The sequence below is a fragment of the Neurospora hispaniola genome, assembly GCF_033458365.1.
Source record: "Neurospora hispaniola strain FGSC 10403 chromosome Unknown B0T23scaffold_5, whole genome shotgun sequence".
NCBI classification, from domain to species: domain Eukaryota; kingdom Fungi; phylum Ascomycota; class Sordariomycetes; order Sordariales; family Sordariaceae; genus Neurospora; species Neurospora hispaniola.
The window spans coordinates 2,305,910-2,323,936 of record NW_026944410.1 but is presented as its reverse complement, the minus strand read 5'-3'; the positions used below and the strand labels follow the sequence as shown (position 1 = coordinate 2,323,936).

The following is an 18,027-nucleotide window of genomic DNA, read 5'->3' as shown; positions in this document are numbered from 1 at the left end:
ATAAACCCTTATACCGGATGGATGGGAGCCTTGTAATTGCATCTTTAGTAGATGCAACCACAAACAGCGCTGCTTCCCCATGAATTTACCTCACTTACCTAATTTGAGGAAAGTTAACAAGTCCTCAGTAAATACTATGCACAGACCACTTTCTGAGCCGTGCGATTAGAAGTAATAGTTTCATTGCTAACATCACGTCCAGTCGCGTCAGTCCCTCATCAACCCACGCCCTCTCCTATAACTACAGGAAGCCGGCATTAGTCTGCCAAATCAGCCCTCTACACCAACCAAGGTACTTGATATTTGCTGGATATCCTTCTATTCCCCCAGCCAGGGACTTTCAAGTAGTATACTTCGTCAAATCATCAATCTCAGCAGTTAAAAAGGTGCGTTGAGATATTCTCACTTGTGGCAGATATTGCGACTAACTAGGCCCCAGATTCACTCTGTTGGATGACGACAATTTTCATCCTCATCTGGCATTAAATCTCAATCTGCTTTACCGCGAACTTGATCGAGGGAAAGGTGGAAAGGATGCCCTACGATCCGGACCTTTATCCGGATGACGACCCTATCGACAACTTCAATTATGATCCTAAGGACGATTATGATGAGCTGGGCGATGACTATGACCCGGATCTAGACCCAAACCAACAAAGGGATCACGAAGAGGACGTGGATGAGTTCTACGATGCAGAAGACGTGGAGGATGAACCACCACTACAAGCGCCCGCCAAAGTTCCCCAGCATCCGAGGCGAGCTACGCTCTCGCCTTTGCAACCCTCAAGATCTGAGCGACATGCGACGCCAACATCGACATCTGTCCGCGATGGAACACCAAGGTCAGCTCGGGTCGCCGTCATGCTCCCGGTAAGCGTGAAGAAGGAGGCCTATATCAGCATCCCAGATGTTGCATCAGACGAGGAGGAGGAGGAAGAGAAGGAAGAAGGAGATACAATGGTTGGCAATTTCGTGACATCAGACCTGATGCCTCCCACTCCAAAGAGGCGAAAAATCACAGAGCGGCCATCGACGAAACCTACCTCCACTGTTGCCGCACCCAACTATGTGCCGCCGAAGGTTCAACCACCACCATTTCCAATACCAGATATTCCAGCACCAGTACCCCTGGTCAATCCAACAAAGAAACGAGGGCGGCCGTTCGGATGGAGACCAGGCTTGTCCTATGCCGCAATGCGAGGAAATCCCGTGCCTCCTCCTAGACCCAAAGTTCCGAAACAACCCAAAGCGCCAAGCGAGGTCAAGCGCAGGGGCCGTCCACCCAAGAAGCCACATGAGTTGCCTAGAGAAATTTTCTCCAAACTCACGCCCAGATACATCCGCTTCCTCTGCGAATGGGAGGGATGCCCAGCCGAGCTGCACAACTTTGAGACTCTACGGAAACACGTTTTGGTTGTACACGGCGATTACAGACAACCTCATCAACACCATCTACTTTCAGCAAGAGAACAACCACAAGAGCCCAAGACTTGCAAATGGGCTTCCTGCCACAGCAAGCGTCTCCAATCCGAGCTGCCACCTCTCACCCTACCCACCAAATCCCACTTCGAAGCCCACGTCAACGAAAGCCATCTGATACCTTTCCTTTGGCACGTCGGCGACGGCCCCCGCAACACCAGCATCGAGTCTCCCCTCTCCGAGAAGCCCCTGACCATAACATCGGCCCTCCCATCACAACCGGCAACGTCATCATCCATCTCTCACCTCGATTCTACCACCACCACCACCGCCATCAAACTCCAACCACTACCACCCTACCTCTTCGACGCCTCCGGCAACCAAGTAACCCCCTCCGTCCGCGACCAGCTTTACGAAAACGACGACGACAAACGCCGCCGCCGCGTGCGCCTGGAGCGAGTGCATTTCCTGAGAGACGAGAACGCAGCCCTGGAGCCAGTTTACACGCAAGCCGAGCGGGACGCGATGGAGGCGAGCTTGGCGGCCAAGAAGAAGAAGCAGGATGAGTTTTGGGAGTACTACGAGAAAGTGATGGGACCCGTGGTAGAGGTGACGGTGCTTGCAGCGGACCAGGAGGACCTGGAGGTCCCGGAGAATCCTTCTGGAAACCTGGGCAAGGAGGTTAAGAGGAAGATGTTGAGTTGTGGGTGGGATCCGCAGTGGAGGGGGTTGTATCAGGATTGATTTTTAGGCGGGAGGGGGAAGGGGGATGAAGGATGGAAGGAGATGGGTGAATGTACTTCTGGTTGCGTGTGTGTTGTCGGGGTGGAAAGTGGTGGAAAAGGTAGGAGGGGCATATTGTTTGTATACTTATGTACCTTCACACCTTCTTAACATAGCAAGCGATACTCAAGTGAAGGGCTCCAAATGTTCGTATCATGCCATAGCTTGCAGTAAGTTTTTGGTACTGTTTTTTGCCTTGATATGAGTTGATATTCGCTTGTAGATATATTTCGTTACAACTGACAGCAACGCTGGCTCTTAGATGAAACGCTACCAGGGGTAAACTCCCCATGGGAGAGTGCCTAGGACTTGCATGAAAAGACGGACTTTGAGCGGAATGGAGCGGATGACGTTCTGGTCCACGGCCGAACACACTATTCACCCACTAGACTACATGGAGACAATAATATTTACTTAGAATAGACACTAAGCTGACCGAATCTCTTGCGTTGATGAATTTGCAACGTAAACTGAAGCTCGAAGTACTTCCATGATGTGAATTCCGGAGAACCTTCTAAATTGTCGCAATTGTATAATAGGAAAAATCACTAGGAAAACACTTTAGCGCTGGATATTTGTCTTTGCAATGTAACGCTTTAAAAGAGGTATTTGGGGCGGGAACTTTGCGGCATTCTGAGATGCAGAGTGAAAAGCTTGGAGACTAGAGAGACATGTCGAAGAAGACGAGAAAGAGCTAACTAGGTGAATTGCCCTATACCTCTATGCTTGGGTTCTTGACCTGGCTGGGACCTGGATATCAATCCCCACTCAGCGATGGGAATGTATCACGATACCAGTGCATGCGTACACTACATACACAGTCAGAGTCTACTGGAAGGTGACAAACAGTAGACTGAGGTAACTTGATGAATTTGGTCTTTCCGGGGTAGGCTTGGCTTCCCCAGCTTGACGGGGATCGGTCAACGTGGAACTTGAGGTTGGTTACTTGGCTATCTGGTTGCCTGCGTTAAACACCAATTTGGGTGATGAGTACCTAGTGTAAGACCTCGCTAAAAGCGACCAGATTTCGGACAGTAACTGCCGGGACGGGTTATGCTCCGAGCTGTCGCCAACGGGAAGTGCGCATATACTGTACCTATTAGACATTGTAATAAAAGAGGATTTCCATAGATACTTGTCTCTGATGTCCCAGCCTTTCCATCCTCCATCTGCAGGTCCTCGACAGCGCTCGACAGTCTGGATCCATCGAAGACGTTGCCAAGCCCTGCGAGGTGTGGTGGCTAGTGATCCATTCGTCAGAATCGATGTGTCAGGGTCAGTGACAGTAATTACAGTCAGGGTAATGAAAAAATGCTTTCTCTGACAGCTTATCGGGGTGCACGTGATTACATATCGTGATATCTATTTATTTTACTACATCGAGGGGCACCAAACTGCACCAAAATGCCCAAGCATCGTGAGCTGGCGGTTCAGATATCAAGTGGTTGTTGCAAAAGGTGGTATTTCGAGGTAGAAAGGCACAGGTTTACCAAATCTACCATATTACAGTGTGGGGCGAGCACGGGCACGCCGTACGGACTCCTGACCGTCAGGAATTACTGAAATTTACCGGAATTGAAAAACATCAGAGCTGGCTTGAAATAATGGATCACTAGTGGTGGCGGGAAGACAGGGACCAAAGGATTGCGATCCAACAGAAACCAGTGTTTTTAGAAGGTAGTATAGAGACGGCTGGCACTGAGACATGATGCTCGTACGCTAGGTGTTGCGAGGCTGCTTTACACATATTCGCTGCTGTGAGTTTGAAGCTGACCATGAGCCTCATGATGGACCAGACGGGTTGGGGGTTTTGCCTTGCTGATAAATGCAGTTTTCAATGGATGACAGATGGCGTGCCATTGATGCCGAAATGACTGGACGAGAACCCTTCAACTTGGAAAGAAGGCGCAGTTCAAATGGTCGGGACTCCGATCGTTCTCATCGCTCCAGTCGGCGTGCGCCGGAAGGTCCCGTAACACTCCACCAACCTGAGGAATCCTGAGGAGACCTTGGAAACAGGCAGTCTCCTTGGAGTCTTTGGACACCATGTTTCGACCTTCCGCCAATAAACCTGTGGTTGCTGCACTAGCAGAACATCACCACATTAGAGTGCTTGCCAGCTAGCCGGAGGTACCTCTAAGTAGAGGTAGGCGGATGATGGGGAACAACGCTGGTGTCACTGTGTGTTTAGCAACCAGCCCGTTGCACCATAATGGAAGAAACCCGAAGCGAAACAGCTTTCGCGGAGTACCCAACAGCGACGCCTGCAGCCCCATTGGACGGCGTCCTGGAAGTGGAAGGTGCCTGGCCGCCAGCATTCGTAAACAAGTGGGCACACACCCAGACGCAACTGGCTCGGTCCGGACATTTCTTGTTGGACTTGTCATCTGTTATCCACTCTGCCATCCACTCTTTCGACATCACTACCACCGGCCACCCCAGGCACTGCCTACTACTGCTGCCACTCAGACCGGAGGAACTGCCAGGCCACCCGCTGCACCCAGCACCCTCCACTGCATTGGCAACTCGCGCACTCGCAGTCCAGTGCACCTTGGCCCCCCCCCGTCTTTCCCCCTTCCTCCCATCCACAAGTCGCATCATGGACTCGTCTTCATGAGCATTACATCACAAGGATGCCGTCCACAAAGAACGCCAACGGCGAAGGCCATTTCCCCTCGCGCATCAAGCAATTCTTCCGCATCAATTCCGGCTCCAAAGACCACAAGGACCGCGATGCCCACACCACCTCCAGCTCCCACGGCGGAGCACCACGCGCCGACGCCAAGACGCCCTCCGGCTTCCGTCAATCCCGTTTCTTCAGCGTCGGCCGCCTTCGCAGCACCACGGTCGTGAGCGAGGGCAATCCGCTCGACGAATCCATGAGTCCGACCGCACACGCGAACCCGTATTTTGCCCACCAGGGCCAACCGGGCCTGCGCCATCACAATGACGGCTCGGTTCCGCCCAGCCCGCCCGACACGCCCTCACTCAAGGTCGACGGCCCCGAAGGCTCGCAGCAGCCCACGGCGGCCACAAAAGAAGAGCTTGCGAGGAAACTGAGGAGAGTCGCCAGTGCTCCCAACGCTCAAGGCCTGTTTTCAAAGGGTCAGGGCAACGGCGAGCGCCCTGCCACGGCCGAACTCAGCAAGGAGCCGCTCGAGGAGAGCAAGGATTCCAACACCGTCGGTTTCGCAGAGCAAAAGCCCAACAACGATTCCTCTACAAGTCTGGCTGCGCCCGATGCCGATGGTCTGGGAGCGCTGCCTCCTCCCATCCGTCAGTCGCCGCTCGCCTTCCGCCGAACATATAGCTCCAACTCCATCAAGGTCCGCAACGTTGAGGTCGGCCCCCAGAGTTTCGACAAGATCAAGTTGATTGGCAAGGGCGATGTCGGCAAGGTATATCTAGTCAAGGAGAAGAAGAGCGGGAGGTTATATGCCATGAAGGGTACGTCTTCGCGTCCGTTCGGGACAATGTCTCACCCCTTACTAACAAAGCAACACAGTTCTGAGCAAGAAGGAAATGATCAAGCGTAACAAGATCAAGAGAGCCTTGGCCGAGCAGGAAATTCTCGCGACAAGCAACCATCCCTTCATCGTGACCCTGTATCACTCCTTCCAATCCGAGGACTACCTTTACCTTTGCATGGAATACTGCAGCGGTGGCGAGTTCTTCAGAGCTCTACAGACACGTCCCGGCAAGTGTATCCCCGAGGACGATGCTCGCTTCTACGCCGCAGAGGTGACTGCTGCGCTTGAATACCTGCATCTTATGGGATTCATCTACCGGGATCTCAAGCCAGAGAGTACGTTTCCACTTTTCCCACCTTTCATCATGCCGATCATTTCGCATAACTAACTGTCGATCATCACAGATATCCTACTGCATCAGTCTGGACATATCATGCTTTCAGATTTCGATCTGTCCAAGCAGTCCGACCCGGGCGGCAAGCCAACCATGATTATTGGCAAGAACGGCACGAGTACGTCGTCGTTGCCGACCATCGATACCAAGTCATGCATAGCAAACTTCCGCACAAACTCCTTTGTGGGCACAGAAGAGTATATCGCACCAGAAGTGATTAAGGGCAGTGGGCATACTAGTGCAGTCGACTGGTGGACGCTCGGAATTCTCATCTACGAAATGCTGTACGGTACTACCCCCTTCAAGGGTAAGAACCGTAACGCAACGTTCGCCAACATCCTCAGGGAAGATATTCCCTTCCCTGACCATGCCGGCGCGCCGCAAATATCAAAGTAAGTCTCCCATACTTGTCAACGCTTTCTGCCCTGACTACTTGCTAACCTTGGATCATCAGCCTTTGCAAATCACTCATACGCAAATTGCTTATCAAGGACGAGAATCGTCGTCTAGGTGCCCGTGCTGGTGCATCCGACATCAAGACTCATCCCTTCTTCAGGACGACACAATGGGCTCTGATCCGTCACATGAAGCCGCCCATTGTCCCGAACCAAGGTCGCGGCATTGATACACTGAACTTCCGCAACGTCAAGGAAAGTGAGAGCGTGGATATCAGCGGGTCCAGGCAGATGGGCCTTAAAGGAGAACCACTCGAAAGTGGGATGGTAACACCAGGCGAGAATGCCGTTGATCCATTCGAAGAGTTCAACAGCGTTACATTACATCACGACGGGGATGAAGAGTACCACTCTGATGCTTATGAGAAACGATAAGGGCGTTTCGGGAGGTCCCAACTCCTGGTCGTTTTTATTGAGGGCATTTTCAGCTGGTGAGGATCGCAATCAATTGATGGCTCCGTCATCTCTCGCTCCTCTGCCTTGCGTTCTGTCGCAGGGCGCGTCCCATGGCGACACTCATTTGGCGCTCTGCACTGTGTTTCCTGTTTTCTGTTTTACTACTTGCAGAGCTGAAACATACCTGCCTGCAGCGTAGTTTCTCGTTCTTCTCGTTCACACATCTCACTCACTTTAGACTGACACGTGGACACGAGTGCTCAGAGGACTTTGTTTAAGGGGTTTGGCTCACCATATTCATTTCTATCTTCATTTGAAGGAGTTTCATGGCGGTGGCGTTTTTTTTTTTTTTTCTGTTTGCTTTTTCTTTTTCTTTTCTTTTCTTTTTTTTTTTTCTTTTTTTTTTTTTTTGGAAGGGAAGTTCAGGGTGAAGAAAGGATTGAAAGAAACCAGCGCAGTTGTGCAGATCTAGCAAAGATTTATTGTTATACGGCATATAACTTATTGGAGGAGAGAAAAACAGCCGGTGCTATTCGGTGGGAGTGCGGCGATGAGCGGGAAAAAGTATCTAGTCATGAGATATTGGAAATATTCTGTGTAGCACGAATAGAATTGCGCAGTAAATACAACGATGGTGTACGATGCGAGGACTTGACCTGGAGCCATACGCAATTCCTTGAAGCCCAATGAAGCTACATCTTTGTCGAGGGTCATCCACTCCACGACAACACTCAGTCAGTCTTATTTGGAGAAGAAGACGATGGACACTCGAAAGTTGCAGATCGAGTTCGTCTTGGCCGCTCTGTTGCTTCGACATCGCTGAAGCGGAAATACGACGAGTGGCATTTGGATGCGGATATCTGCTGTGTGACCACCGCCGCTCATGGTCGCCTTCTCTGATTGTCTGCAACCAGCCTATGCTTGGTAGGTCGGTAGCTTCCTCCCAAGCTGCGTTGACCAGATGCATAGATGACAGTCCCGTTGTGAAATGGTCGGGTAGCCACGGTGTTCGAGGAAGTGCTGGAAGTACTTGCCGATTTTGAGAGATGAGCACAATATATCGCGGTAATGATGGCACCAAGCGGAAAGCAGCAACCGGAATTATGAATGCACATTAGTACCTCTAGGCACCTAGAGGTAGGTCACTCCAGCCTCTCAACAGACATTCGAACAGAAGGAACGATGAAATCAGCATCACTGATTGCAAGACGCCATGACAGTTCCAAGCACCTTCTGCGTAAAGACATTCAATGATGGAAGGACCATCAACATGGACACAGGAAGGAGCCTTTACAGCAGCAGTGAAAGTGCGTTGGGCTGTTCTCGTCATTCTTCGTCCTCACGAAAAGCCCTTCGTCCCCGACAACCAAACTGTCAACATCGATGTGTAGCAGCCCCCCAGCCCAACGGAGGTTTTGCAAGACCCCGACACGACATGGACTCGGCCGAAGAGCAGAACAATGCCCACGAGGCCGTATACAAGCATCAGCTGCATCATCAACAGAAACCGCCTCGCGATGCCTCTTCCCCCTTCTACCACCAGCGTTTGAGCTCCTTTGCCTCTCCCCTCCACGAGTTCGAGACATCGCCCGCCTATATCCTAGAATGGGATCCCAAGAAACAATGCCGGAGGACGATTGTCGGCGGTCCAGATGATCTGCGTGAGTTGATATCGGGCATGGACAAGGACGGAACTCTTACCTTGTTTGTTTTTCATGGCCTCCCTGCGAATTACGTCGACATTCTCCGCAACAGCGAGGAGCTCAGCATTGACTCCGCATTCCTGGATGCACATGCTACCCGGAGAAGCCACTGTTCACGCTCTGGTTTGACCCTTCCACGCAGACGAGGTCACTCGAACATCAGAAGTGCCGAAGCAGGTTGCTTTGCGCAGTTTGAGTACCCCGAGCTTATACAAGGATTCGATTGTACCTCGATGTCCAGACGGGAGATTTATCACAGCTCCGGAGCGGGCCTTGATGGTCCTGATCTGATGATCACTGACCCAAAGGTCCTACCTTTGACAGAAGACGGGAAGACGCCGAAAGGATTGGCGGCAGCCTTCAACCGAGCATCTCTCTGGATTAGTTCTACTCGGCAACAGAACCCTCAGGCTGGAGTACTGTTCCTTGATAAGCCGCTGTGGAGGGATGCTGCCCCGTCAAATTTACGGAAGGCATCGTTTCCTACGACCAAGAAGACTAGCCCGGTCATGGAAGCACAGAGACCCCGAGTTGCTGCCCCCGACGGGTATGACAATCGTGAAGATGAAGAGGTTCCATGCCTGGAGGACTTGGTTTACGAAATGCTCTGCCACAACTCCAATGAAAACACGCAGGTGGTTGATCCAGCAAGCTTCATTGCGAACGTCCTGTCCGACGTTGTCTACAATCACTGGCTCGAGTTGTTCGAAGTTTTGGCGCCCCCGACAGCGTCGCAGCCGAAGTTGATCGAAAGAGAAGTATCGAAGAGCATCACTCTCTATTGGTATATGGTGCAATCACTTGAGCGAAACGCCGACTTCACTCCTTTCTATGCCGACCGCAATGGCCATATCAAGGGGTGTGACAGAGGTTCCTCATCTGGATCGGAATGGAAGACGCTGCTTTCTCGAGCTAAGCGCCGAATCGCTCTTCTCACTGCATCACCAGGCGTCCCTATTCTCTTACCTATCCCCACGCCTCCCGAAAACCCACCAACATGCGTGACCCAGGAGAAGGTCAAGCCGCCGAAAAAGAGATCAACAGCCATGGGCTTTACAGCTAAGGTCACAAACATTCCTCTATCCAGGACGACAACACCCGGTGACAACCTGAACCGGAATGCAACATATGCAAGCCTGACACCTCAACGCAGCCATCTTCATCGTATCAGCTCCCACCAGCATGGTACATCCAACAGATTATCTGCCGATAACCAACGGGCCCTCGAACGTATCTCCTATCTAGGTGGAATCCTACTTCCATTTCCCATTGTCTCTGGGATTCTCTCCATGGGCGACGAGTACGGACCGGGCGCTCCCAAGTTCTTTATCTTCTGGGCGGCAGTCATTCCGCTTTCTATCGTTGCCTGCCTGATCATTTACGCGGACATAGTCCGTAAGGCTGAGGTTTGGGTTGAGGTTGCCACTGAACGGGTGGTAGTCAGTTCACTGTCGAGTGCGGCTGCAGTGTTTCCTTACCCCCTTCCTGATCTTCCCGTGGGGGTAAATATTGATGACACAGGTGACACTTGTGGGGCTGGAGTTACCGATGTGGATCGGAACAGAGGTGGAGGGGATACGGAAGAAACACCCCCAAAGGACTTCCTGTCCTTGAAGACATGGCGCTGGTGGATCGGAAAACTTATCTGGCAAAAGCACAGACGGATGAAGAGACAGATGGAGATGCGACGTCATCCAACCCATGATCATGGCACGGAAGTTAACCTGGATCAAGAGGAAGGTGGCAGCTATGCTCATCAAAGAGGACAGACTGACGAGGAGCAAACAATCGGAATCAACCCTTTCGTGGGAAGCACAGACAGAACTGGGTTTTATCCTCCGCCCGATACTGCTTCACCGACTGCTCAACCATTCTCTCAAACGGATCCCCACAAACAACGTCCATCTTTACCGCCGTCTTTCCAACTGCCGACGGCTACAGGCAGTCACTATGGCGATGGCAATATTCAAGACAATGGTCAGGTACTGAACGAGGAGACTGTCGACACAACCCCCATTACACCACTCTCACCCGGCCACGTCCATTTGATGATGATGCCCCCTGGGATGACGCTAGCACAAACTACGAGTTACCCTGATCCTCAGAGACGTGTGGGATTTGATGCAGACACGGAAACCGAGACCACTCAGATGGATGAGTCAGAAGAGGGATCGGTGTCAGGAGAAGCGCTACCTCGCGTGATACTGGAGATGACACCATCCAACGGAATCAAGCCGAAGGCGTGGAAAAGACAGGAACTGGGCTGGTATGGTGCTGTCAAAAGGATTGTGAACCCCAAGCAACTGAGAGCGCTGGAGGATGTGCCGGTGGGCGTGGAGGCGCACGAAAGACAAAAGAGTTCGGCCAGTGGAATAAGGAGAAGGAAGACTAGGACCTACTGACGTCTTATCCCTGAGAAGATTTGCAAATGACGCTCGATTGTATCCCGTTGAGGATGGTTCCATGATATCTGTCTGTGGCAATGGGTGTGCAAAATCTGGGAGTCGCCATGACTTGATTGATACTTTTTCAGAATATTATTAGCAGAGCAAAGGCTGGTTGTATATCATATGCTGCCCAAGACCGATAAAGAACAAAAAGAAAACGGGTAAGGGATAGGAGGAAGGTTGTAATCAAGGGTGTGTATGTCAAGGGTCATATTGGGACAATGTACGAAGGTGATGTGAGTAGATCTGCTGTCTACAGGTCCAGAAAAACCTCGAGGGACACCAAAACAAAGCGTTTACTGTATTGTAACTTGAGTACCGTACACAGTGTAATTTAGCACTTACCAAGACGCTGTAATTACACCGACCACATGCATTCCCATCAAAGCGAAATATTACATGTTCCTGCACTGCGCGTCCAATCGCGACTGTCTTCTGTTTCACCCATCAACAACTTCACTCCCGTCAGCTCTCTTCATTAAACCTCACGTCTCCATAAATCTAATTTCGAAAGCAATCTAGCTTTTCAATCAATCCATGCAACCTGACAAGTATACACTTTAATCCAAAAGTCAACCCCAAAAACACATCTTCACCAAATGGAGCAACAACAACAATCAAACCCCCTCCTCAACTCCCCACCAGAACTCACACCAACAGAACAAGATGTTCTTGACGAATACGAGCGTTTGGCAGAAAACATGAAGAAGGTACACCAATTCAAGTTTTCTTTCTTCACCAACTATACACTAAATACCCTGTTCCAACCCCCAGCTTCCCTCCTTCACCTTCCCCATAATACATAAATAACCATTCACTAACAATCATCATCGATACTACTAGCTTGCCTCAGTACTAGATACGCTGGCCTCCCAGCCCTCCGTCGCAATTCTCGATGGACTAAGGGAGCTGGAGCGCAAGACCAGTTTGGTGTTTACCCTTATGAAGGCGAGCGTTTATAGTATTGTATTGCAGCAGGAGATTGATTGGGGTGGCCCTGCTGCTGGGGAGAATGGTGGTGGTGGTGGTGGCGACGGACCTGGAGGGGCGGGGAGTGGTGTTGGGGAGCAATCGTGAAAGAAGAGGAAGAGCACTGACGGGAGAGATGCGTGGGAGTGAGAGAGAAAGAGAGAGAAAAAGAGAGAGAAAAAGAGAGAGAAGAAGAGAGAGAGAGAGAGGAAGGGAAGAATGCCGTTTCATTGGTGGTGAAGATGGATAATAGGGTATTACGCGACATACGACTACGGCATCGGACAAGGAACGGGGGACAACTTTCGGCCACAGAGTAATATGCTTGTGGGCTGGACGTGCCGAACAGAGGAAAGGGAGGAGAGGGAATATCGAGGAGACAGTCCCTTTTGGACGCCGAAACAAGCAAGCAACATCATCCAACTTGGGCCTACCACGCAATGTTCCCCAAATCGCATGGATATATAACCAACACATATCGGACAGCTACCCAGCCACCAACATAACAGGTATGCCACCACTGTTTTACTGCATAGTCCCTTTTGGTTTTCCGCTCAGTTCCATGGTCTTCAGTATAACGTAATGTACATATATTTACAGATTAGAAACAAGCAGCGCACATCCATGAAAAAAAAAAAAAAGTCTGGGGGGAATGATACAATGCTTCTTCTTCTTCTTCTTTTTTCTTCTTTTGCGCTTTGCTTAGTATACAGACCCGCCATAGTAAACCTTGCGAACATCGACGAGCTTCTTTCCCCTACCGATGGCGAGATCTTCAGGGTTGGGCTGGCTGAGAAGGGCCTGGTAGGTGGCCTTTACTGTGTTCATGGGGTTGCGTGACCGCAGGAACTTTGCGCTGAGGTCACGAATGCCGGCGGCGCGGCACATTTCAAAGATACGATGGGAGACGCGGAGACCGAATCCTGGACAAATTTCAGATGTTAGTGGGATACAAGTACAATTTAAAAAGAAGAAGAAGAAGGGGGGGGGGGGGGGGAACGAAAACGGCCAAGACATACCAGGAGGACGCGAGTTCAGGCGCACAATGGTGCCTGACACCTTGGTGGTGACCTCGCCATAAATGGTCCTGTTTTCATAGCGGGGGATGGGCTGCATGTTTTGTATGGCCAACAGAGTGGCTTTTTCAACAGCGATGGATGCTTCGACCGACTTCGCCATGCCGAGACCAAGCCAGCCGTCACCGTTTCCGGCAATGACCATGACCGAGTCGCTGGCAATCTTGCCCAGACGGGTCTGGTTCACAACGCGACGGTGGACCAGCTTCTTAGTCTTGAGCTGGAGAATCTGACGGACCGACATGCCCGTCCGCTTCTTCAGCTCCTGATACTGACCCTTGTCATCGAGACCGTCGTCGGCAGGGTCGATCGCGTTCCTGTACTTGCCCTCCACGCCGGGGACCTTATCGGGAAGGGCGGGCGCCAGCGACGAGTTGGCCTGCAGGTTGTTGTCGGTCATGGACGAGCGCTCCAAAATGTACGACAGAATGTCGCCGTCGGTAGGGCCGGTCGCGTTGGCGGCGGCCTTGGCGTCGGCGTCCTTCTGCTCCTTGAGGTAGGCCCAAAACTTGGTAAAAGCTTCGTCCCGGACGTCCTTGGGCCACTGCCCCTCAGGCTTCTCAAAAAACTCCTCCGGTACGAAGTCCCTCAGCTTCTTCATCCTGTGCGTCGGCTCGCCCCGGCGGATCTCGTCAGCCCAGTTGATCAGGTCCTGAGTGAACTCGTCAACGTCCATGAAGCGCGCTTTGTGGCTGGGGGGCGCCGAGCGGCGAGCGCGCTTGTCGATGATGGGTTGTATCTCGCTAAAGTCGTCGATGTAGGGCATGCGGTACGGGTCGACGCGCAGACGACCTTGTATCGTCAGGTCCCTGGGATCGATGGCAGCCTCGGCGGCTTCGATGGCCTCCATATGTTCGGCGGGGTAGTTGTGGGCGAGGGCGGCCTTCTCATCTTCCGTGTACTCGGCGAACTTCTTCTTGGTAAAACTCTCGATCTTTGCATCCGAGGTCAGGCCCATCTCGACGGCACGGACATTCTTGAAGCGCGACCGCCTCCGGGCCTCGAGGTGGGCGGAGCTGTGGAATTGGGACTGTTGCTGCTGCTGGGCGGCGGGACATGTCGACGCGGCCGGGGTGGAAGCTGCCGGTGCAGCGGCCGGGACAGTGGCGGCCAGACGCCGGGAGAGGAAACTCCGGGCAGCGAAGCGTGCCGCACTCATGGTTGGCAAGCGGGAACTGACTGGGCTGGGCGAGGCCGGAGCAGTGGAAGGTGGTGGGAGGACGGGAGGGGAGGACTGGTTGTTGGGGGTCCCCCAATGGAGGCAGCTGGTTTCCTTTCCTTCGCGGTTGTGAGAACCCTCAGAGCCGGACGTCCCTCTTCGAGTCTATTTCGCGGCTCTACATACTATTTTTTGGAGACCTGACTGGCGCCCGCCAATCCGATTTGGCCTGCGACGGAATCGATCCGACCGGTCCCCAGCAATTTTTTGGTGGCCCGAGCTTCCCAGAGCTCCCGCTGCGTCCCGCGCTCGAACCGCCCGGCCACGGCAATCGTTCAGGCACATTGGGGCCCGAAGGGAGCCAGGCCGGACGAGCTGCCCCGTTCTCTGCTTACGTAAGGTGTTCATGTGCTTGGGGACCCTTCTCCTGTCGCAGCTCAGCGAGCCTGAAACAGCACACCCGACACCCAAACGAACCCCTAACAATTGAACCTCTCTTACCGCCCATGTTGGCGCGCCGTCGGTCGCCTGACATCTCGACTTGTGCCTCTCCTCAATGTGACGTCCTTGGTTTCATGTTCCTGGTAGGTTCTGGCTCTTGCGAGAAGAAGGATGGACCGTGAGTATCTTTTCGTCGCCAGTATTTTCGACGTTCTGCCTTTTTTTTTTTTTTTTATTCTCCATCTTTTGATCTGCATGTCCACATTCCACAAGCTGCGACTGTGAATAACTTCATCACACGCGACGAAAGCAAAGCCAACCACAGATCAAGGATCATACCAATTACCAATTTTAATATCATCGCAACTTCTTAATTCAATTTCAACCAAACGCCCTGGCGGCTACATACTTCCAAGACAAGATACCATTGCACGTCTCATCCTCATCGGCCATCATCAACATCATCATCGCATAATTCCCGAGCACAGCATCTGCCACAACTAACCGACACATCACATCACACACTCTTGTCCTTCCATAATTCGAATAACAAGCCAACCACCGCAATCATGGGCCAATTCGACTGGTTCCTCAAAATCGGAGCCACCCCGCAAGCTGTCGCCGTGCTCAACGACCAGCCCATCCTCTTCACCATTCTCATCGTTGTGCTCATCGCCGTCATCCTCGAATGCGTGCTGATGTGGTACATCCACTATGCCACGATGAAGCCGGAGCAGCGGGCGGCTAAGAATAAGAAAAAGAAAGCGGGCACGGGAGATAATAAAAACGCTGCGCCGGGTGGGGGGAGGTGAGAGGATGGTCCGAGAGGAGATGAGTTGACGAGGTAGGATGAAATGGCTAAGGTGGATGAAATGAGATGAAAGGCTAGTATTGCCGAGGTGTTCTGAGGATATGTGGGAATGGAAGCTGCGGGCTGAGCAAGGAGTATGCGGACGGGAAGAGAGCAGCAGAGGTCAAATCCGACATTGATGGGCGATGGGGGAAAGAGCGGGGAGCTATCGATGGACGAAGGGCCTATTCATGGGGAATTGCGACCGCGATCTCGACGGATGGACAAACACACGCTCTTTTCCAACGAGAGAGGCGCTATGCCGGTCGTATCTGAGCCTCATAGTTATCTGGGATGCGAGCAACGCACAGGAGAGGGCGCCCCACAAATGGATATGCTTCTTGGTCTCCTGGTGGGGGAAAACGCCAGGGAAGAAAGCGACGTCACTTTTTGATGCTCGCAGATATCTGGAACTGACTGGTTGCCAAACGGATTGTATGCTATGGATAGGCTATCTGGAGTTGTAGGCCTGGGGCTGTCAGTATTGCACAGCGGACGATTTTTGGTGCAGTTACGTCCGCTCTGTTCAAACTTCGAAAACCCCCTTGAAAGGATAATTGGTCAAGTGTGAACGGACTGGTAGAGAATTGGGTTCCTTATCACCTGAATCTACAATTTCATGCAGAATCCCATTCTAGATATTCTCCTAGATACTCTTCCGGATCGCCAAATTTTTCACCATCATCATCCTCCATCTCTTCAAAATGCAGCTCATTGCTTGTCAGGTTTGGACCGCCCATCAAACGTGTCTGGAATGCTTGGTGCCTCGAAATCGGATGAAGTCTCCCAAGCCCATCTGCATAGACGTAGTCACCTTCGGAGCTCGGCTGGAGTTCGTCAAGTGCCATATCTTCTCCTTCAACATCATACCACTCTTCGACCCCGTCCTCACCGTATGTTTCTTCCTCGCTGTGATCCCCGAGCAGGGCGACAATTCCAAACTGATATTGGTAGTCGTACTCGACCGCGTCCGTGTTCGTGTCCATGTCTGTGTTTGTGTTCGCGCCTTGTCCAAAAAGGTCAAAAGGGTGGTAATCATGAGTCAAGGACGGGTGATGATTCACCCAACCATCATCAGCAAGTTGAGTGAATCCCTCCAGGATCTCCTCCTCTTGTGTATCTGCCGGGGCATCTCCATTGCCCTTAGCTTTTCGCTTGCCTGTCTTGGAAGCAGGCTTGACATGGATACTTGTTTGACATAATGACCACAGCCTCTTCTCAACTTCCTTTCCGATTCCATCTTCGAGATCATCCGAGTGACCTAGGGTGCTCCTTATAGCTTCATCTTCAGCTCCAGCTCCAAGCAATTTGTTCACTTTATCTCTCAGCATTGCTGACCGGGCGCTACGCAATCTGGCTAATCCGTTGGCGATGGCCGGAATCGTTTGCGCATGTGCTGTCATGGACTATTATCGTTAGTCCTCATCCAAGTAATCATACTCCATGCCGCTTACATACCTGTAAGTAGCGAAGATTCCATACTGCCGGCGCAATTTCAATCAGCGAGGGAAGTTGTCTGTCCTCCGTAACCTTCACCCCAGGAAAAGTGTGCTTGACCCCTATAAGCTTCCGAAGCGCGGCATCCAGGAGTAATGCCATCTCCTTCTTTTCCTCTTCCGAGATCGAGAGGAGGATGACCGGGTCTGAGTTGGAGTTGGCCAAATCGGGTTGAGTGACAGGGCAGGCTTTCTTGGCCTGTCTTTGCGAAGTGCCCGTATACTTGACGTTAACGGTTCTTGTGATCCGTCGTGGATTTTTTCGCATGCCAGTCCTGGACTCTTCAAACACAGGAGGCTCTAGTCCTACCTGGGCCATTTCTTCATCGGCCATCTTTGACGGTCGTTTAGGCTCACCGGCCCTCCTCCATGATGTATCGAGCCGAAGATTGATGTTACAGCTCAAGCCTTTGAACTTTACACAAGTCAGTGTGTGCGGTACGATCATCTCCGAGGAGAGATCCGGGTGGCAAAGAAAATACGAAGTCTCCGACTTTTGATCCTCCTCTTGGGAACCAGACGGAAGCGGCAAATGCTTAGCTTTAAGCTCGAGACCGAGTTCTTCCCAGAGCTTAGACACCACAAGTCAGCGAACGGGGTCCGCCAGTGTTGTTGGAAGATCTCGCTGAAGCTTACCGAGCACTCAGCAGCCATACCAGTTAGAGATGAGATGATAGGTGGATGGATCACGTTTGAATCTGGTAGCTGGCCGTTGATGAACGTCTTGAAGACAAGCTGGCAAGACCCCGACTTTGCCATCCATAGGTTGCCGTCTTTGGAGTGATGGAAAAAGTCAGTTGCGGTCAGCTGGTTTAATCCCAGAGCAGTCGTGTCCGAGTCGATGAGGAAAGAGGCTGTCAGTTCGAGTGAGAATGGCGAGTTTTTGCGCACAACTGTGATGCTTCCTAGGGTGACTGTTGTTCCTTCCATTGTAAATACACAAGCCTAGGCAGCCGAGACCATGGATGC

General features: G+C 51.9%; 7 protein-coding genes across 7 annotated transcripts; 5 read left to right on the top strand and 2 right to left on the bottom strand.

Annotated features, from left to right (window-relative positions):
- The first annotated feature begins 223 nt into the window (after window positions 1-223).
- Window positions 224-2,627, top strand: B0T23DRAFT_340241 (uncharacterized protein). Its single transcript, XM_062835876.1, has 2 exons — window positions 224-386; window positions 440-2,627. The coding sequence occupies exon 2, from the start codon at window positions 535-537 to the stop codon at window positions 2,161-2,163; it is 1,629 nt and encodes a 542-aa protein (XP_062691896.1). The 5' UTR covers window positions 224-386; window positions 440-534; the 3' UTR covers window positions 2,164-2,627.
- Window positions 2,628-4,603: 1,976 nt separating this feature from the next.
- Window positions 4,604-7,278, top strand: B0T23DRAFT_340237 (Serine/threonine-protein kinase nrc-2). Its single transcript, XM_062835875.1, has 4 exons — window positions 4,604-5,649; window positions 5,708-6,007; window positions 6,077-6,458; window positions 6,521-7,278. The coding sequence occupies exons 1-4, from the start codon at window positions 4,836-4,838 to the stop codon at window positions 6,894-6,896; spliced, it is 1,872 nt and encodes a 623-aa protein (XP_062691895.1). The 5' UTR covers window positions 4,604-4,835; the 3' UTR covers window positions 6,897-7,278.
- A 1,440-nt stretch (window positions 7,279-8,718) lies between these two features.
- On the top strand, window positions 8,719-11,362 carry B0T23DRAFT_382327 (uncharacterized protein). The gene has a single exon (XM_062837324.1). It carries the CDS (start codon window positions 8,854-8,856, stop codon window positions 11,020-11,022), a length of 2,169 nt encoding a protein of 722 aa, XP_062691894.1. The 5' UTR covers window positions 8,719-8,853; the 3' UTR covers window positions 11,023-11,362.
- Window positions 11,363-11,666: 304 nt separating this feature from the next.
- On the top strand, window positions 11,667-12,144 carry B0T23DRAFT_429769 (DASH complex subunit Dad3-domain-containing protein; the record flags this gene model as incomplete). The annotated part of the gene is made up of 2 exons (XM_062840209.1): window positions 11,667-11,777; window positions 11,911-12,144. 2 exons carry the CDS (start codon window positions 11,667-11,669, stop codon window positions 12,142-12,144), a joined length of 345 nt encoding a protein of 114 aa, XP_062691893.1.
- Window positions 12,145-12,625: 481 nt separating this feature from the next.
- B0T23DRAFT_167764 (uncharacterized protein) lies at window positions 12,626-14,353 on the bottom strand. The gene is made up of 2 exons (XM_062832852.1): window positions 13,056-14,353; window positions 12,626-12,959 (listed from the first exon to the last, which is right to left on the bottom strand). Exons 1-2 carry the CDS (start codon window positions 14,269-14,271, stop codon window positions 12,739-12,741), a joined length of 1,437 nt encoding a protein of 478 aa, XP_062691892.1. The 5' UTR covers window positions 14,272-14,353; the 3' UTR covers window positions 12,626-12,738.
- Window positions 14,354-15,281: 928 nt separating this feature from the next.
- B0T23DRAFT_396821 (uncharacterized protein) lies at window positions 15,282-15,838 on the top strand (the record flags this gene model as incomplete). The annotated part of the gene is made up of 2 exons (XM_062838264.1): window positions 15,282-15,520; window positions 15,640-15,838. 2 exons carry the CDS (start codon window positions 15,282-15,284, stop codon window positions 15,836-15,838), a joined length of 438 nt encoding a protein of 145 aa, XP_062691891.1.
- Window positions 15,839-16,179: 341 nt separating this feature from the next.
- On the bottom strand, window positions 16,180-17,988 carry B0T23DRAFT_429766 (uncharacterized protein; the record flags this gene model as incomplete). The annotated part of the gene is made up of 3 exons (XM_062840208.1): window positions 16,180-16,968; window positions 17,021-17,629; window positions 17,695-17,988. The coding sequence occupies 3 exons, from the start codon at window positions 17,986-17,988 to the stop codon at window positions 16,180-16,182; spliced, it is 1,692 nt and encodes a 563-aa protein (XP_062691890.1).
- Window positions 17,989-18,027: the final 39 nt, after the last annotated feature.

Excerpts from the sequence above, each read along its gene's own strand:
- B0T23DRAFT_382327 (XM_062837324.1), top strand. The coding sequence starts at position 8,854 with ATGTCCAGACGGGAGATTTATCACAGCTCCGGAGCGGGCCTTGATGGT.
- B0T23DRAFT_167764 (XM_062832852.1), bottom strand. The coding sequence starts at position 14,271 with ATGAGTGCGGCACGCTTCGCTGCCCGGAGTTTCCTCTCCCGGCGTCTG. Across the intron at positions 12,960-13,055 it reads CCTGAACTCGCGTCCTCCTG|GATTCGGTCTCCGCGTCTCC; the intron begins GTATGTCTTGGC and ends AAATTTGTCCAG.
- B0T23DRAFT_340241 (XM_062835876.1), top strand. The coding sequence starts at position 535 with ATGCCCTACGATCCGGACCTTTATCCGGATGACGACCCTATCGACAAC.
- B0T23DRAFT_340237 (XM_062835875.1), top strand. The coding sequence starts at position 4,836 with ATGCCGTCCACAAAGAACGCCAACGGCGAAGGCCATTTCCCCTCGCGC. Across the intron at positions 5,650-5,707 it reads GAGGTTATATGCCATGAAGG|TTCTGAGCAAGAAGGAAATG; the intron begins GTACGTCTTCGC and ends AAAGCAACACAG. Across the intron at positions 6,459-6,520 it reads GGCGCGCCGCAAATATCAAA|CCTTTGCAAATCACTCATAC; the intron begins GTAAGTCTCCCA and ends TTGGATCATCAG.